Consider the following 20,092-nt stretch of genomic DNA (forward strand, 5'->3'; position numbering starts at 1 on the left):
ATGATCATTTATTAAAAGATCAATATATTCGGCTACGATTAAAGCTTTCCAATTTTTTTCGTAAATAGATAAATACAAAACATTCTATAAATTGTGTTTTTGAAATATCTGTATTTTTTTTCTTTTCGAAATATCTATAAATTGTCTAGGAGGCGTGTTTTGGAAGACATCAGCTCAGTTGGAGACAGAAGAAGAGCGGAAAAGAAAAACGCCAGCTCCGTTCTCCATCCTTGTCCCGGCTAGATCCATCCCGACCACTCTCCCAAATCAGCCACAAATCCCACCACCAAATCCCAATTTGATTCCTCCCTGAATCAACCCGCTTACATGGCTCCCTGCTGAAATCCGCACAACTGATGATCGCCGTGAGCTCTCTACAACAAGCGATTCCCCACAGCAAGAACTGCTCATGGTCCATTGGTAGAACCCTCGTCGACAACGTCCCCATCAATTCAAGCATGCATCGCTGAACTTTCAAATAATCTCCTTAAGGTTAGACCAAATATTGAATTTTTTTTCTCAGACCCTTTTCGTCTTATGCATAGATCTGTATGACTTTTAGCCATCGCAGCCTTCCTTGGCGCATCGAGCTCGTTCTCGTTGCCCGGATTTGGATCAATGTGTATACGTGGTAATTTGGTATGTTTGTCAGGGATAGCAAGCACCTACACCGTAGTGTGCATGTGTTCGACCATGGCGGGGGAGGAGCCCGTGGAGGGAAGCCAGAGTAGGAGTCGGATGGATCTGAACCTCACACAATTGCCGCGGCCTCTAGGACAGCTGGGAGGGGCTATTGATTGTTTGGAGCTGGCAAAACTGCAGGAGCTGCCCATCGCTGAAGTTCCAAGAACGGGTGAGGTAGCAGGGTTGCAGGCACCAGAGGAGACACCGCTACAGCCCGCGGTGTACTCTTCATCCAATGCACTATCCATGCCAGAGCTCCCCACTCCGGAGCTATCGCTTATAGATCCGATGATCATTGAGTGGATCGACAACCTAACTACAAACAGTGGAGAGGGTCTTGATGTTGGTGAACCTGCTGCGGTGCCCGCAAATGATGGAAATGTGTCGTCACCCGTGATGCCGCCACCGCTGCCGACTCTAGTTGGTTCGGATGATATTGGTCTTGAATGGGTGGAAAGGCGTTTGCACCCTCTTGTGGTGCCTCATGTCATCCCTATGGAGATGGTCAACACAACGCGAGGGCATGGCGGTGGTGCAATTGAAGAGATGACGCCCGAGCTCCACCCACAAAGGCTCTCACAGGTGAGCGAACACCACTGCATCATGAGTCCAGGACCAGTGACCCGCAACCAGCGGGCAACTAGTCCAGAAGGGGATAGACTGGTGCAGGCCATCAAGGAGTCTCATAGCTCACTAGTCGCCTCAAGGGGTTCTATAAAGTGCAGGGACTGTGGATGTAACTCCAGTTTTGGGTGCAATATCTGCCTAGAAGCAGCCAAAGAGCCGGTGGTTACACCGTGCGGTCACATGTTCTGCTGGCCATGCTTGTACCAGTGGCTTCATGGACGTTCGGTCCACCCTGTGTGCCCTGTCTGCAAGGGAGGGGTACTCGAAGTAAACGTCACACCGATTTATGGAAGTTCAGGTGATGAACGTGGCGCCTCCAACAATCATATCCCTCCTAGGCCTCGTGCTAACAGAACTGGGAGCTTGAGGCAGCATCTGGAAATGCAGGAATCAAGAGGCATCGCAAACATGGTGAGACAGTTTATAGAAAATCAGGAGATATTGAGAGCCAATTCTGTTGCACCTGGAGGTGGGGGTGAGGTGACTGTGCTTCCTGCAGCCCAGCCAAGGGGTGGTAGGGTTCAGCGACAACAAAGACAAGATAATGATGCAGGCAATACAAATTCCCCAACACTGCAGCAAGTGAGCAATCCTGCCCCTCGGGGTGGCATTCAGGTTACAATGCAATCTTCTAGTGCTGATAATGATGCACTAGCAATTCCTCAGCAGTCATCATCCATGGAGCAGGCATCGACTTCCAGCACCGTGGCTGTTATAGTGGGGCAGACAGCCCAAAGTAGGAGGTCAAGGCCTTCGGAGTCTACCACAACCACAAGGAGAACAAGGAGGAGGAGGCAGCAGCAACAGCAGTAGGTAAAGGTGATGCTGGCATTTTCAGCAATAAAACTTAGGGGTTCCCTAAAACCTATATAGATCATGACCAATTGTTACCATGGTTAGCTCCCGATACATCTTGGGATCTTAATGTAGGAATGATATGCTATCACTCGCTCATGTATACCCTTTTCATGGCAAATGAGTAAAACTTTCGGTTTCAGCATATTTGGGAAATTTTGAGCATATGGATGTGTTGTCAGTTCTTTACCATGTATGATGGTATAAATTTTCTTGATTTTGCATCTGTTACCTGTATGTACAATAGATTAGTGTATGTCATTGTGTTTCCTGATACTGAAAACTTTCAGGTGTGCATCTATTTGCTCAGCTACAGTTTTTGTGCTGTCAGGGCCGATGAAGACGGCAACCAACCAATGCATTGTTCTTCTCGTTGTTCTCCTATTTCCCTCTTATAATTAATATCAGTAGTTAATCTACTAATCTAGTGTCAAAAGAAAGACTGCCTTCCAGATCTAGCTACTAACCAAACAGGTCATTATATAAATAGATAACACATAAATAGCAACTGTACCTCCATGTTTTCATGCAAAGACTTAATCGGCTGGAGGAAAAGTAAGAGAGAAAAAAGATTAACAAAATATTATTGCAGACCCATTCGGACACAAAAGCACAATCCGGTTTCATTCGGCTTGTACAGAAATGAAAGGCCTTTTCCGTCCCATTTTTTGACGAACCTGGCAGTTGTACTGCCTTTTCAAATAGAACGAGAACAAGAAACAAATTCACCTAGTACAAATTACAGCGATTGAGAAAAGCTCCAGGAAAAATAACATCAACTTGACCAGCAAGTGCAAGTTGACAACAACACACACTCAGACTACCTCTCTATCGCCTCCAAAAGGAGACATAATTCATCCTCGATCAACGTATACAGAGAAAAGGTGTTACACTCCTTTTGTTGGAACACTCTGTTGTTCCTTTCCTTTCACAAATGCCACACAATTATGGCAGCCATCGTAGTTTCCTTCTTCTTGGTCTCCGACTTTGGTCCCGAGACGATGCGCCGCCACCAAGATCTCACTGTGAAGCTAGACGCTGCAATAGCGGCAAGCCGAGGCCATCTAGTACCGCTAGCATGCCACAGCTCCTTCGCGAAAGAACATCCCAGAAGTAGATGTGCACTTTTCCGTCCCATTATCAACGTGCTTTGCTGCTGTTGTTTTTCCGTGATATTTTCTGCTTTCTAGGTTGTTGTCAGGTTCATAGGGATGTGAAATTTGACGCATTCTTTTCTCCATCAGGTATGTAGAGGTTGTGCTATAGAAAACACATCGCATTATGCGCTGACAAATTCAGCAGTGAGCATGTACTTATCGTACATAGCGTCAGGTCAATACAAAAAACACTTGTCATCATAGTACAGGGGTTAAGAGTAATATGCCCTCATATATTTTGTTTATGCGCATAGCAGCCTAGCAGGAGACCTAAGCTCCGTTGGAGGCAGAATTTACATACAAACTCTGAAGATTGCAACAGAACAAACCGCTGAGAGATAACTAAATCTAACATCATTTTGTATAACCAAGACTGGGTAAAGAAACAAATGTACTTTCTCAAAAATTGGCCTAAAAATCGTGCCAAAAAATGGCCTAAAAATAAAAGAACTCATCATTAGGCACCGAAATAATTTGAACCAGAGGGGAAATGAAAAACCATTGTGTTCCATGAAGCTTACAAACCTGCTAGTCAGAAGATGGCACGCGGAGAAGCAGCTTGTACCATGCGTATATCTTGTGTACTCGAGAACCAATACTCCATATGTACAATTGAGGGCACAGGCAACCAGATCGTATTGATAATAAAAGAATCCAACATAAACAAAATGCAAGACCAACTGAGCTACAAAATTTAAACGAAGTTGGCATAAATTTAATTCCATCAAGTAGATACAGAGTGCCATGAAACCATGTTTGATGAGTTTTCACCTAAATTACTGGAAATATGCAAAAGAAAATCATTTAGCATGGAAGAGATGAACTTTTTTCTCCCTTTAATTTTCAAAGAAATCCATCGTAGTGCATACAAGCTTATAGCAGCCTTTAACTATGTGAACAGGCAAGGTTCATGTCTTGTCACACTTTTTGAAATCCATTATTCATAATGCTTGATTGCGAGTTATTATAACTATAGTTCAAGTGGAAAAAATTATTTGGTGTTGGCGACAAACAATTGGTCTGGTGGTGTGGATGCTATTTAAGCTCCCGCCGAAGTTGTTGATCCACATAAAGCAAAAAGAAATTGATTCAAGGATTTTACATACTCACATTCATATATTCACTTATATTGTGCTGCAACCATCGATGAGAAAATATATCGTGCTAATGCCTTGTCCAGGCCGCCGGAGAAGTCAACCGGCCGGCGCCACGTATTGGGAGCAAACCATGGCTTGGTCCCTGGAGTTCGTATCTGGCAACTGCGGAGTCCACGGCCGGCAAGGATGCTGATCTGGAAAGAAAAAATTGGGATGAAGAGGAAACCAATTCGCATCTAATCGCGTCATTTTTTGGATCAACATCCTGTGAGTAACGTGCATAGAGCTTGTGCGGGCGTCCCTGCAGATCTGTCGCGAAGAAACGGCCGCCACCGGCGGAGGCGACAGCGGCGTGGGAGGAAATGGATGGGCGAGGGAGGCAGTCGAGCGGCTGCCCAAGAAAACGCCCCGAGGACCGGCTTCTCCAGCCCGAGTTGGTATGGGCCCAGTACAAAGTTAATCGGGCCCAAATGCCTCCTGCGGCCCTTAACTTTGTGCCGGGCCCAGCTATACTCGCCAGGGGTTTTCCGGCCCGATCCATGCCGTTTCCACGAGAAAACAATCCACGCCTCCGCCTTCTCCTCTCTCCCTCCGGCGGCGAACTCCCCGGACGGCCGTCTTCTCCGGATGCCTTCCCAAAGGAAACTCGGCAGGAGGCCATTTTATCAGCATATTTTGCATTTGCTTATTCTTGGTAAAGAATGTATAAACTTTTGATTGTTAAAGAATATCAATATTTCAACAGAACTTACTCCTCTTTTTACGTTCTTCTACGGATTTTGGCCACTCGCACACTGAATTGATCTTTAAAACTTATACGATTATGTCTTGCAAGTAAGTCTTTGTGCTATCTCAACTATAGTGTGGGTCTGTCGAGACAGTGCTTTAGGATCAAAATCTTTGCGAATAAATGATGAAATGTAAATTTTTAATTAATGGCTGTCTATTAAATGATCGATATATTCAGCGACAATTAAAGTTTTCCAATTTTTTCAAAATAAAAAATAAGTACAAAACGTTTTATAAATTGTGTTTTTTAAAGATCTATAAAAAAAATTCTTCTTCAAAAGATCAATAAATTGGCATGGAGGCGTGTTTTGGAAGACCGCAATGCCAGCCGGAGAGACAGGAGAAGAGGAGCGGAAGTAAAACGCCAGCTCCATTCTCCATCCTTGTCTCGGCTCGATCCACTCTTGCCACTCTCCCGAGTCCGTCACAAACCCCACCAAATCCCAATCTTATTCCTCCCCAATCTACCTACTCACATGGCTCCTTGCCGAAAACTGCACCACCGCTGATCGTCGTGAGCGGTGGGCAAAACCCTCACCGACAACGTCTCCATCGATTCAAGCAGGCGCCGCTGAATTTACGGAGTGTCTCCTTAAGGTTAGGCAAAATACCCATTTTTTCTCAAGCCCTTTTCATCATATGCGTAGATCTGTACGGCTTTTGTCCATCGCAACCGTCCCCGGCGCAACGAGCTCGTTCTTACAGCCCAGATTCGGATCAGCGTGTAGAGGTGCTAATTTGGTTTGTTTTGTCGAGGTTAGCAAACATTTGCACCGCAGAGTGTAGGTGTTCGGCCATGGCAGGGGAGGAGCCCGCAAAGGGAAGCCAGAGCAGCAGGCGGATGGATCTGAACCTCAATCCGTTGCCATGGTCTCCAGGCCGACTAGGTGGGGCTATGGATTGTCCTGAGCCGACACAGCTATCGGAGATGCCCATCGCTGAACTTCTAAGAATGGATGAGCCACCAGGATTGTTGGTACTTGAGGAGCCACCGCTACAGCCCTTTCCGGAGCTATCGCTGAGGAGGCAGGTGTCCGATGCGCTCTCCATGCCAGATGTCTCCAATCCATTGCTGACGGATCCAATGATCCTCGAGTGGCTCGACGGACTCATTATAGGAAATGGAGAGGGTCTTGATGATGGTGAACCAGTTGTGGTGCAATCAAACGATGCCAATGCCTCGTCAGCGTTGCCGCCGCCACTACTACCGACTCTTGCTGGGTTGGAAGAGGTTGGTCTTGAAAGGATGGAAATGGCCAGTGCGACTCAAGGGCGCGGCAGTGTCTCAATTGTAGATTTGACGCCTGAATTCCGCCTGCAGCTTGCCATCCAGGTGGGCGAACATGACCGCATTGTGAGACCTCGACGAGTGAGCCACTACGAGCAGGCAAGTAGTCCAGAAGCAGATAGACTGGTCCAGGCTATCACTAGGTCTCATAGCTCACTAGGCGTATCAAGGGGTGCTATCAAGAACTGGAACTGCGGATGCAACTCAAGTTTTGAGTGCAATATCTGCCTAGAAGCAGACAAAGAGCCAGTGGTTACACCGTGTGGCCACTTCTTCTGTTGGCCATGCTTGTACCAGTGGCTCAATGGACATTCAATCCACTCTGAGTGCCCTGTCTGCAACAGAGAGGTGTTCGAAGTAAACGTCACACCGATTTATGGAAGATCAGTTCATGAATGTGACCCCTCCAACAATGATGTCCCTCCTAGACCTCATGCTAACACAATGGAGAGCTTGAGGCAACAGTTGCAAACGCAAGACCCAAGAGGCATCGCCTCAGCTGACCCAGTACCGCTGCACGCGGGCTATACAGCTTCCCAAACACTGTTGGAAGTAAGCAATCCTGCCCCTAACGGTGGCATTGAGATTACAATGCCATCTTGCAGTGCTGATAATGCTGCCCTTGCAATTCTTTGAAGCGACCGCCCCCTTACTAGGGTTCGATCTCTGTGTTTATCTGTGCTAGTCCTTGAATCGACTCACTAGCACACACAGTTCAAGATGTAATACCAAAATACAAAGGTCAAATGTACTTTATTACATCGTATCATTCAAAACTTAAATTGTACTTACAAACTTGCATGACCACTTAGGCCAGCATAAACAAATACTGTTTCAAAACCATGATAACATTGTATCATAAAACTACAGCGGAAAGGTAGAGCAAATGGGCCTCATCTACTCCCAGAGGAGAGAGCGTGTTGTAATGTAAGCACATGACCCAAAGAACATCGACGAACCTCATTCTTCGTCAGATTCACCTGCATTATTAATTGCAGCCACTACGTGGTCAATACATTTGAATATATTGCCAAGTTCACCTGGAAGTTATAACAGATCCTACCAAATATATGTCATTGAGGTAGAGTGGAGTTCAGGCTTTGTGGCGTGGTAGCAAAACATAGTTTATGTTACTACAAGTGATTGTTACAATATTGTTAACTAATGGACACGGGGTAGAAACACCCATGCTCCTATTAACCTAGAGCACATTGAGTGGATTCATCAAGTGCTACTACCCTGTTCAAACCATTCATTGTATTTAAGAAATTGGAATGAGTGAGACTTTCCTTACAGCCCCAATATCTAGTTGCTCATAATTGTCCGTAACCGGGGACACGGCTAAGTACTTAGTTTGACACTCTCGAGAGGTTGTACACATTTTTCACAAAAAATCGACGTGTTAATCCCTTGCTGTCCTCCTGGGGGAGTAGCAACAACATGTTTGCCCAGACCACCTGAGGGACCCGCGCTCCCACCTACACAACTACCTCAGTACAATCCCTCGGATCTGGGTTCACATTTCTTACTCCATCCAGCCAGAGCCCATTTAGCTTGTGGTTGTACTGGAAGCTACTAAACAGGAAACTAGTCCAGTCTCTGTTTATCCCGGGTGGCATCCCACATTGTGACGCAGGCGCTCCCTGAATCCACAGAAGAGACGTCCATGGACGATCCATTCCTGAATCCACAGGAACTCGACTCAGAGGAACCCATAGAAATGGACCTAACGTCACGACAACCGAATACTCAAAGCGGCCCACCCAGGACGGTTCATTAGGGTTGTTTTTGCCAAGTTTCCAAAATACTTTATAATAACACTTTCATGGTAATTGAGATTTCCTCCCACGTATACTAACATAACGTAACAAATCAACTACTCACGATGGCAATTGGTGGAAGGGTAATGGCAAAGGTAACCCTATAGCTAGTAGGTCAATCATAGCTAGCATAAGTACGAGTAATAGTCCTATCAATGCATTTCTACAAACAACTCTAATGCATAAGTACTTTAAAAACAAACAGTAATAGGATATGATCAAGATGAACTTGCCTTGATAGTAGTTAGAGTAAAACACTCGTCACAATCGCAAGGTTCGCTCTCCGAGAATACTATACAATCAACAAACATATACACACACATAAACACACAATACAAACATGACAAAAGAATATGTATGCCATAATGTGATGCAAAACATGTGACATGAGTGGGTTGGTTTTATTTTGGTGATCTACTGGTCCAAAGCATTGATAATTAAGCACAAGTAATTAGGGTTTTAAACAAAATGCAATGGCTAGGGTTTAAACCCTAAAATGAGGTTTTATTTGCATCAGCAAATTTACTTAATTCAAAATAAAACAAAATTTTGGGCACTGGTTTCATTCAAAAAGGACTTCTAAATAATTAGTTATGATTTAAATGGCATAAAACCCTAATCTGTAATTTGAATGTGATTCAAATATTCAAATTTGAAATTGGACAGTGCCAAAAGATTCTACATTTCCCAAGGATTCCAAAAAGGTGTGGATCATTAAATTTGGCCAAACAGATTTAAAGTTATGAACATTTGAAGTTACAAGGGCTTTTCTGCAAAAGTGCCTTTTATTAATTCCGGGGGATTAAAAATTAGATTTTCATTTTATTTACGCAGTGACACGTGGCGGCTCCTGATTGGTGCGTACCGGTTCGTTTAAGTGAAATAAAAGAGATCTAATCTACACCGTTGGAGATGGATGGACGGACGAGATTGATCGGGGAGGCTCACGCTAGGGTTTCGGCCGGGGGAATTCCGGCGAGCGGCGGGGTGCGGCGGCGGGCGGCTCGGGGACGGGCTGGGTCGACGCGGCGCGGCACGGCGGAGTCGGCGGCGCTCGGGGTCGGCACGGTCGGCGCCTAGGAAGAAGGCGGGCGGGCGGGGGCGCGACGCAGACTCCGGCGAGCGGCGGGCGGCGCTACTCCGGCGGCTGCAGGGCACCATGGTCAAAAACACACGCGTCAAAAGATGCGCCTGGACGAGGGGCTCCAGAAATTTGTAAGCGCGGGCGGTAATGCTCACCGGCGAGGTCCGGGCGGCGCGGTGAACGGCGGCGGCGGAGCTCTTCGGCGAAGAATCGGGACGGCCTGGTGGCGTGATAGCGAGGGGGAGCAGACGAGAAGAGGAGAGGGGCGCGTTGGCTTTAAAAGGACGCGAGCGGCTCGGTTCGGGAAGGTCGGGAGGGGCGGATCCCGGTGATGGCGCGCGGCGCAAGATTTCCGGCCGCCTTCCTTGCGAGGAAGAAGACCCCGACAGGTGGGGCCCACCTGTCGGTGGCTTACGCGGGCACGCGCGCGGGCGGACCGGGCTGGCTGGGCCGGCTCGCGTGCGGTCGGTCGCGGTCGGACTGGGCCGGTTCGGCCCAAAGTGGCCGGGCCGGTCCGGTTTTCTCCTCTCTTTTTTTTCCTTTAGCCCTTTTCTTTTTCTGTTTTTCTTATTTCTTTGATGACCGTCTCCATATGGGCTATAAAAGGTTGTTCCTTCAAATCTCTCCCATATGTATCACCTAACCCTCAACCAAGTAAACATATACATAGTATGGGTTAGTCCACAAGTTCAATATACGATTGCTTACCATATGCTTCATGCATATAATCCTCGAGGTGTTGTTCTTGAACTTGCTCTTCTCAACCTTCAGAATAATCACCACTTGATGGCATCTCTCATGGGCTATATGAAATCTTCCTTTTTGATCCAAACCCATGAGTTGCACCTAACCCACATATCGATATACCAAATACATAGTTTATGGGTTAGTTCACAAAGGCAATTGACAGATGCTTACCATACCACTAGATCACACGCCGTACATCATTTATGCTTGTGTGCACTTCATTTCGGTCAACCTTCATACTTGCTTCACTTTCCATCTTTATGATACCTTGAAGCCAATAATGAACTCTTCACTTAACCTTCATTGCTTCAAAACTTAATCACCAAATGCACTCTCATGACCATACATGGGATTCACCATGAATATCACTTTGGTCTTCTTTATTCTCTATCGCAATATCTTGAGACACATAATGGATTCTTCACTTGAGTGCTTGCTCCACAACTCGGTCAACCATGACTCAACTCATGAGCTCAACATAACCTTATCATGAAACCATATGTTGAATCCTTATCTTGTAATCATTATCTCAAGATATTAATCCTTCACGGAAACTTCACTTTCTTCTTCTTGATAATATTTGATTCACTCATTGAAATCAAATGCACATATTCAATTACGAACAATTGGAGGAGCTCACAATATATTGAGGATCAGAGAATGCAACAAGATAATATGATAAGATAAAAGCATCAAACATGTAAAACATTCATTCAGGATCCAAATGACATATTTTGGACAAGATGCAACAAAGATATTCAATAAGATCACCAAGTCAAGCATGGATTCAAAATACATCCAAAAACAGATGAGTGCATAAAGAGAGATGAAATTCATAATACAAGCACTCATAAAGCAAATTTTTATTCGAGTCACCAAAGAATTAAAAGGATAAGATGGGTGACTGACAAGGAATGAGGATATCAAGAAAAGACATGAACTTTCTTATATGTATAAGTTTCTAGGTGGATAATAATCAAGATGATATGTATCCTCAAAGAAACATGTACACACAAAAGAGTTACAAAAGAAAGCAACATGATATCCAAGAACAATGACAAAAATATACAAATTTGATCTTTGCATAGAAGCATAGCCCACGGCTAAATTTGATCTCATTTGCATAAAAGTGAACTTCAAATAGAGATATGCACTTGTTCACATATAAAATTTTCCAAGTGACAAAAATAGTCATCAAGATGTCCATACACAAGGAAACATGTACACATAAAAAGCAATTTTAAGACAAGATCAAGATGTTCAAAAGAAAGGTATTCATAATCACACAAATTTGATGTTAGCATACAAGCATGGCACATGGCACAACAGTGATCTCATTTGCATAATCATGAATTGAAGCATGAGAGCATTCTAGCCATCCCTACTAGTAAGAAGAATCAATTTGAAAAATAGTTGAGATGCTTAAAATCAAATAACCAATTAAGATACCAAATGGAAATAAAATCTTTTGCAGATCCAATTGAAGATGCCAATTGTAACATCTCAAAATTTCAAACTTTTACATGTGCATTGCATCCATGAGCATCATGCCACAATTGCATGTTTGAATTCAAATTTTGAATCACAAAAAGCTTTAAGAGATTTTGTTTACATCCCTGTAACCTTTGGATTTTCAAACCAATAGGGTTGATGTATAAAAAGGGTTTAATGCATATATAAGCTATCCCATAATTTTTGGACAATTATTTAGAGTTGAAAACGTACTTTATTTAAATAGATATATGGCCCTAAAGGCATTTATAGGGCAAATGTATTTTTATATATTTTATTTTGAAGATAAACTATTTCCAAAAGTGTATCATGGTAGAATATGATTTTAGAAATTTTCTGGGATTTATTTGGACCAATTTGGAGTTCAAACTCAAAAGATATCAAAGAAATGAGAAAAACAAAAAAAAGAAAAGGTCTAAAAGAAAAAAAAAGGGTAAACCGGACCGGCCCGGCCACTTTGGGCCGAACCGGCCCCGTCCGACCGCGCCTGAACCGGCCCAGTCCGACCGCGCCCGACCGGCCCAGCCCGCCCGGCCGCCCGCGCGCGCCCGCACCCGCTGACAGGTGGGGCCCACCTGTCAGGGGCTTCTTCCCCGGAAGGAAACCCTCGCACCGCCGCCGCGATTTCCGGCCGCCATCCCGGCGCGCCCGCCGCCGCAATCTCCTCCTCCGGCCTTCCATTTTCACGCCCGAGCACGTCTATATAACCCCCGCGACCCCCTCTTCTTTTCCCCCCCGTTTTCCCTCGCTCGCACGCCGCCAGGCCGCCGGAATCCTTTGCCGGAGCCGCACCCGCGCCGCCGCATCCTCTTCGTCCTAGGCGCCGACCGCACCGTCCCCGAGCGCCGCCGACCGCACCCCCGTCTCCGCCGTGCCGCGCCGCGCCTCCCCGTGACTTCCCCGAGCCGCCCGCGACGCCGGAGCACCCCGCGCCGCCTCACCCGTGCCCGCGCCGCCTTCTCCCCCGACTCCGGCAACCCGCGCCGCCTCGCCCGTGCCCGCGCCGCCGTCTCCCCCGACTCCGGCCGCCCGCGCCGCCCGGTAAACCCTAGAACCCCCCCCCCCCTCGTCCGTCCGATCTAGATCGATGGCTAGGATTAGATCACTTATAAGACGAACCGGTACGCACTGTGGAGCGTCCGATCTTTATAAGTTAGATCTAACGGCTCGGATTAATCCACTTAAACCGAACCGGTACGCACCAATGAGAACGCGCCACGTGGCCCTAGTTAATAAAATGAAAATCTAATTTTTAATTTCCCGGATTAATTAAATGGCATTTTGCAGATAGGCCCCTGTTATTTCAAATGATCATAATTTTAAATCTGTTTGGCCAAATTTAGTGATCCACACCTTTTTGGAATCCTTAGGAAGTGTAGAATCTTTTGGCACTGTCCAATTTCAAATTTGAATATTTGAATCACATTCAAATTACAGATTAGGGTTTTATGCCATTTAAATCATAACTTTAGAAGTCCTTTTTGAATGAAACCAGTGCCCAAAATTTTGTTTTAATGTCCTCTGTCCAATGGGGCAGAGAAATAAATATTTTGAATTAAATTGTTTTGCAGATGCAAATAAAACCTCATTTTAGGATTTAAATCCTAGCCATTGCAATTTATTTAAAAACCCTAATTGCATGTGCTTAATTATCAACGCCTTGGACCAGTAGATCACCCAAATAAAACCAACCCACTCATGTCACATGTTTTGCATCGCATCATGGCATACATATTCTTTTGTCATGTTTGTATTGTGTGTTTATGTGTGTGTATATGTTTGTTGATTGTATATTATTCTCGGAGAGCGAACCTTGCGATTGTGATGAGTGTTTAAACTCCAACTACTATCAAGGCAAGTTCACGTTGATCATTTACCCATTATTTTATTGTGCACTAGATTTTATTAGTTACATTGTCAGGATTATTATTGTATCTATGCTAGTTATGATCTGTCCTAGTAGTATAGGATACCTTTGCCATGACTTCACCACCAATTGCCATCGTAGTAGTAAAATGCTATGCTATGATAATATACGAGGGTGGTATTATTACAATGTGATACTATTGAATTACAAATATAGTTTTCCTAGTGTATGGCAAAACAAGTAATTCAATGAACCATCCTGAGTGGGCTGCTTTGAGTATTCGGATGTCGTGACGTTAGGTCCATTTCAATGGGTCCCTCTGAGTCGAGTCTCCGTGGATTCGGAGATGGATCGTCCATGGACGTCTCTCCCGTGGATTCGGGGAGCGCCTTCGTCACAATGTGGGATGCCACCCGGGATAACCAGAGACTGGACTAGTTTCCTATTTAGTAGCTTCCAGTACAACCACATGGTAATATGGGCTCTGCCTGGATGGAGTAAGAAATGTTTACCCAGATCCGAGGGATTGTACTGAGGTAGTTGTGTAGGTAGGAGCGCGGGTCCCTCAGGTGGTTTGGGTGAACATGTTCTGAAAATTCTTGAAGTCGATGCCGTTGCTACTCCACCCAGAGGACAGCAAGGGATTAACACGTCGAATTCTTGTGGGTAAAGTGTACCACCTCTCGAGAGTGTCAAACTAAGTACTTAGCCGTGTCCCCGGTTACGGACAATTATGAGCAACTGGATATTGGAGCTGTAAGGAAAGTTTCACTCATTTTAATTTCCTAATAAAATGAATGGTTTGAACTGGGTAGGAGCATTGATGTTTCTACTCAATGTGCCTAGGTTAATAGGAGCATGGGTGTTTCTACCCCATGTCCAATAGAATTCAAAACTATTTGTCTAAAAATGATAGGATTTGAATAATGATGCTTTTATGCAAAATAACCAAACCCCACCTAGCCAAACTATGCATGTACTTGGTAGGTCCTTTATAACTCTGAGCTTGCCTATACATTCAAATGTATTGACCACGTAGTGGCTGCAATTAATAATGCAGGTGAAACTGACGAAGAGTGAGGTTCGTCGATATTTCTCTGGGTCATGTGCTTACATTCTAACATGCTCTCTCCTCTGGGAGTAGATGAGGCCCTTTTTCTCTACTTTTCCGCTGCAGCTTCGTGATACTTTGTTATCATGATTTTGAACATTATTTGTTTATGCTGGCCTAGGAGGTCATGCAAGTTTGTAAGTACAATTTAAGTTCTGTATGATACGATGTAATAAAGTACTTTTGACCATTGTATCTTGGTATTACATCTTGAACTGTGTGTGCTAGTGAGTCGATCCAGGGACTAGCACAGGTAAGCACAGAGATCGAACCCTTGGTGAAGAGGGATCGCTTCACCAATTGAGGATAAAACCTTTTGCAAATTCCATCAATGTTGCATACGAGAGCACTTTGGGTATTTGATATGCAATAAATTGCCTATTTGCATATATGGGATTAATGGATCATGAACATGATTTGTAGATCCCACACTGTATGCTACTTCTCAAATTGCTCTCATTTGCGCTAAAGAGGTTTTTAAGCACTTGCAATAAACTCAAAGTTTGCAAACATTTTTCATGCCATGATGCAACCTACACAAGGTTGAACAATTTCCATACATGCATGAATTTAAATACCTGTTACCGATATAGCATTGGTAAGATGTATAGTAGATCAAATAATCATATATAGCTTGGCTTCCAAGTTGCACATGGTGTCATCTCCTTCCACATGTATGAGCCAAGCATCCAATGCATCTCCAATGTACCTACAACTCATTTAAGTACATTTGGTCCCCAAACTCATTGGGTCCGAAGTAGTTAGAATCAACTACAATACATAGGACAAACTCCACTTGAATATGTACATGTCTATATGAACTAGAATTTCATGCACATCTTAGGCCCTGTTTGTTTGGACTTCTGCTTCAGCTTTTGGTGCTTTTAGCAATTTCAAAAGCACTTCTCCTGAGAAACACATTCGGAGGTGTTTCTCAGCTTCATGTGTAAACGGGAGAAGTGTATCTGAGAAGCACGTTCGGAGGTGCTTCTCAGCTTCATGTGTAACCAGAAGAAGTGCTTTTGAGATTGCTAGAAGCGCTAAAGCAGAAGCCCAAACAAATAGGGCATTAGGCATTAAGTATGAAGGAGTTTCCCCTATATATTGGATCAAAGAAAGCAAGCAATCCGTGATAATAAACATAAAGTACATATGCACAAGGCTTCCAAAATCCAAAAGGAGACACAATTTGGATAACAACAAAAGAATCACAAACATGTGGCAAATAAAATATGGTGTTCAAATTATATCCAAGAACCAAATCAACACATGATAGATCTCAAAGTTCAACATATGAACTAAGCAAACTAATGAGCATAATAGGTATAGATTGCATACATGCTCATAGCCATATCTCATTCAAGAAGATAATAAAGAATTATACAAGCAATGAGATAACAAACTCCCAAAAGCGCAAGGTTTCCTAAAACGACCAAAATAAGCTCATACACTTTTCACGATGGCACCAAGTACCAAAAGAAAAGGTTTGTCTTCCCCCTCAATACACAATTGGAATGAATCAAAAAGAAAAGAACTCAAAAAGATCCACAAGAAAGCAAGGAAGACACGGGAGTCAAAAAACATTTTCTTGGCAAGAGATAAGATAACATGAAACAAAAGCCAAGGTGAAGATGATCAACAAATTCTACCACACAAAGGAATACCAAATGTAAAAGAACAACTTGGTATTTGGAATATCACTCATTGGTAGATTGCAAACATATGCAAGATCAACTTCACTATAAAAAGCATATCAAAAGATATGAGAGTTAAGCACAATGCTTGGATAGAGATTCTTGAGATTCCAGTTAGTCAAAAGATCATTGATAGAAACAATTTGAATAACATGAAGCAAGCGGTTTCCCAAATAAAATGTTGAGATAAACATGGACGAAAAACCACATCAAGAAATATCTCTCAAACAAAATCCAAATGAAGAACAATAGACTAGTATATAAAAATGGAGTTTGTTTGAACTTTGCATGCCACAAAGATACAAGATAATCTCTAATATCAATACTAAGTGACATTCCTCAAATGTTCACATTTTCTAGGCTTGTGATGTGCACAAAGCATATCACTCCCCCATAATGTGATAAATCATTTATTTTCCACAAGAGGCAAATAAAATTCAACAAGAAACAATTGATGGACACAATGATAATTTGAATTTCATATGAGCTTGACATACCACATAGAGACTAGATAATTTTGAAATATCAATACTAAGTGGTATTTCTCATGTATCACATTTTAGGATTGTGAAGTGCCAAAGGCTTATCACTCCCTCATAATATGATGATCCATTAATTTCTCATAAGAGCCGAATAAGATACAAATAAGATGCAATAAAGGCTCAACACAACAAACACAAGTATATGATGTGCAATGCAACCCTACACATGCAAGATTACTCAAGCTAAGCAAGGTAAGAGGCACAACATATACATACACATGATAGGTACAAAACCTAAACATGCAAATGGGTCTAGCAACTTTCAATGTAAGCGATACAAAAAGAAGTTACCGCAAGGAGGAGCATTGGTTTAATAGTATGATGATAATCCACATGACTTGGCTTGATCTCCAAAAGATATGAAGATCATTTCTCTCCATGTTCATGTCAAGTCTCCAATGACCTCCACAACACCTATTGATCAAGTTTGAGCTTGATGATCCCCAACCAAGTTGGGACCTAAGAAGTTAGTCACAATAGGCTTGGCAACCCAAATGGTCTTTTTCACTTCCAAACCACTTTGGGCACCAACAAACTTGGCAAACACATTACCAACCTTATCCTTCCTAAGAGAATAATCATTAAGTACAATTGGAGGATAAGAAGTGTTACCCTTGGGACAAGATTTGGCTATATGTCCCTTCTCACGGCATATATAGCAACATGTGCTCCTCTTTCTCTTCTTCTTTATTTTCTCAACTTGGAGAGCAATAACTTGATTTTTCATGGGTAGTGGCCTTTCTTCAAATTGAGGTTGTACTTGAGTTTGAACTTGAGGCCGGTTCCCTTGTTGCTTCTCATTTAGTGACTTCTTCAATGGACAATCTCTAACATAGTGTCCTTCTTTATTGCACTTGAAGCAAATGATGTTGGCCAAATTCTTCATTTTATCTTGGCCCTTCTTTTTCTTCTTATTGTTATTGCTCTTGGACTTCTTCTTACTGGAGTTGAATCCAAATCCACTCTTGTCATCAGGTGATTTTTGCATATCCAACATATTGTTGAGTGTGGATTTCCCATCATGTCATCTTTCCAAGTCTTTCTTCAAATTAGTGACTTGAGCCTTGAGCTCTTTGTTTTCCTCTACAAGGTTAGTATCAACAAAAGAACTAGAGGAGCTAGAAGCTTCATTGTTAGAGCAACAAGGCATGGAAAGCAATTCATCACAAGATGTAGCAACATTAATATGTTTAGATGAATTACTAGGACTAGCACAAGTCAATGAAGCATGTGATATAGAAGTAGTGCTAATGTCCACATGAGGGTCACAAGATGTTACCTTTGTCATAATAGCCTCATGAGCTAACTTTAGCCTACCATGAAAGATTAGAAGATTATCATGAGAGCTCAAGATCTTTTTATTGATTTCTTCCAATTTCCCATAATTGCTAGTTAGCACCTCAAGTTGAGCTCTTAGCTCAACATTCTCCTTTTGAGTTAGATACTTCACAAGAAATAAAGTTAGTAGCACAAGCATCATTACTTTGATTAGACAAGCTAAGAGAATCATTTCTAATCCTTTCTTTGTGGAGCTTCTTCTCGAGGAGTTTAACTCCCCTTTTCTCCTCATCAATAATGGATTCCATTTCCTCAATGGTCTCACCATGTTCATTAATGAAATCCATGAGAAATTTGAATTTATAGAGTGGTCATGAATCTAATCATATCATCAAAGGTGGCTTTCGTCTCATCATCACTATCATCATCATTATTACAATCACTATCAATAGATATATCAGGATTATTAGTGAAGTAATGAGGACTCGAAGTGTGAGTTACTTTTGACTCCCTAGCCATGAGGCACATGAGAGAATCGGAAGATGATAAAGGTTCTTTTAGAGAAGATGATTCTTCATTGATAATGCGTGACATCTTTTTCTTGATTTCCTCTACATGGTTAGGCATACAAGAACTAGAGGAAATATAAGAATTTTGATCATAGCAACAAGGAGTAGCAAGCATATCATCACAAAACTTATTCAAGCAATTTCTAGATGATATGCATGAACTATCAACAAAAGAATTTATGACATCTTCGGTGCTAGATATATTGAAGTCCAAGAAAAAAACACTACAAGCATTGGTAGCATAAGAATCATCGCTTTTAAGACAAAATCATCATCACATATGATTTGTCCACTCACCATGTCATTACCTTGTAATAAGCAACATGTTGGTGAAGTAGATGGGGTTGTGATGTCCAAGCACTCGGAGGTGGATGCAATTGGAAGCTCCTCATGATATGAAGAAGTAGAGAGCTCCTCAATTGATTCCTCCAAATGAATATTATCCTCATGAAGATTGCACCCACCAAATGTCTCTTCAAGTTTGGTCCACTCCTGATGAGCCGTCTTACAATGGTTGATTGACAAGAATACTTCAAAAGTTATAGCTCGGTCAATGGCAAGCTTAGCTTCAATGTCAACATTCCAATCATCCCAAGAGGAAGAACCTACAATGTGAGATCGAGATAGGCAATCAGAGGGGGGGTGAATGATTGCGCGGAAGCAAATTAAAACTTTTTCCGAAAGTTCAAACCCTAAATCACCTTTCTGTCCGTGATAGTAAAACAGCCGTAACTTTTGATTGGATGAACCAAAAAATACGTATGAGTATGGAAAAGAAAGGTATTAAAATTATCTAACCAACGCAACAAGAATCAGTTCAATCGGACTTACCAATCAAAAGATATGATCAAAATAGTAACAGCTGACAGAAAGTTACGAGGATTAATCTAAAACCAATTTCGAGTAATAACAAAAAAGATGAATTAATCGCAATCTTCTCTTGATCTCGTGATAAACCTGCAGCAAAGTATTATGAACTTGTGATGAACCTGCACCACAGTATTAGAAAGATCTAGCACGAAGATTTCACGAAGATCCGAAAAGAACAGAGATGACACCGCCAACGAATCTCTTTATTGCAACGATGTCGATCGATTACAAAAGATGCAACCATGCATCGAAGAACTCTCCAAGAATTGATCTAGATCTAAGGATTTGAGTTCCCTCACGTCCTTGCTAAAACCCTAGCTAGGATGCCCTCTATTTATAAGGAAAAATTCGCAACCCTAAACCGAATCCGAATCCAACACGGACTCCTCTGTCTCGGTCAGTATTTTGCCCGTGGGTCCCGCATACGACCTCGGATTGAGATGACTCCAAAAGAAAAGTTGTTCGTCTCGACGACGCGCACAATTTTCATGTGGATCACTT

General features: G+C 42.9%; 2 protein-coding genes across 2 annotated transcripts; both read left to right on the forward strand.

Annotated features, from left to right (window-relative positions):
- The first annotated feature begins 693 nt into the window (after positions 1-693).
- On the forward strand, positions 694-2,124 carry LOC100845400. Its single transcript, XM_003571400.1, has one exon. The coding sequence runs from the start codon at positions 694-696 to the stop codon at positions 2,122-2,124; it is 1,431 nt and encodes a 476-aa protein (XP_003571448.1).
- A 3,881-nt stretch (positions 2,125-6,005) lies between these two features.
- LOC104584038 lies at positions 6,006-7,133 on the forward strand. Its single transcript, XM_010238136.1, has one exon. It carries the CDS (start codon positions 6,006-6,008, stop codon positions 7,131-7,133), a length of 1,128 nt encoding a protein of 375 aa, XP_010236438.1.
- Positions 7,134-20,092: the final 12,959 nt, after the last annotated feature.

This window comes from Brachypodium distachyon, chromosome 3 (assembly GCF_000005505.3).
Source record: "Brachypodium distachyon strain Bd21 chromosome 3, Brachypodium_distachyon_v3.0, whole genome shotgun sequence".
In the NCBI taxonomy this organism is placed as follows: Eukaryota; Viridiplantae; Streptophyta; class Magnoliopsida; order Poales; family Poaceae; genus Brachypodium; species Brachypodium distachyon.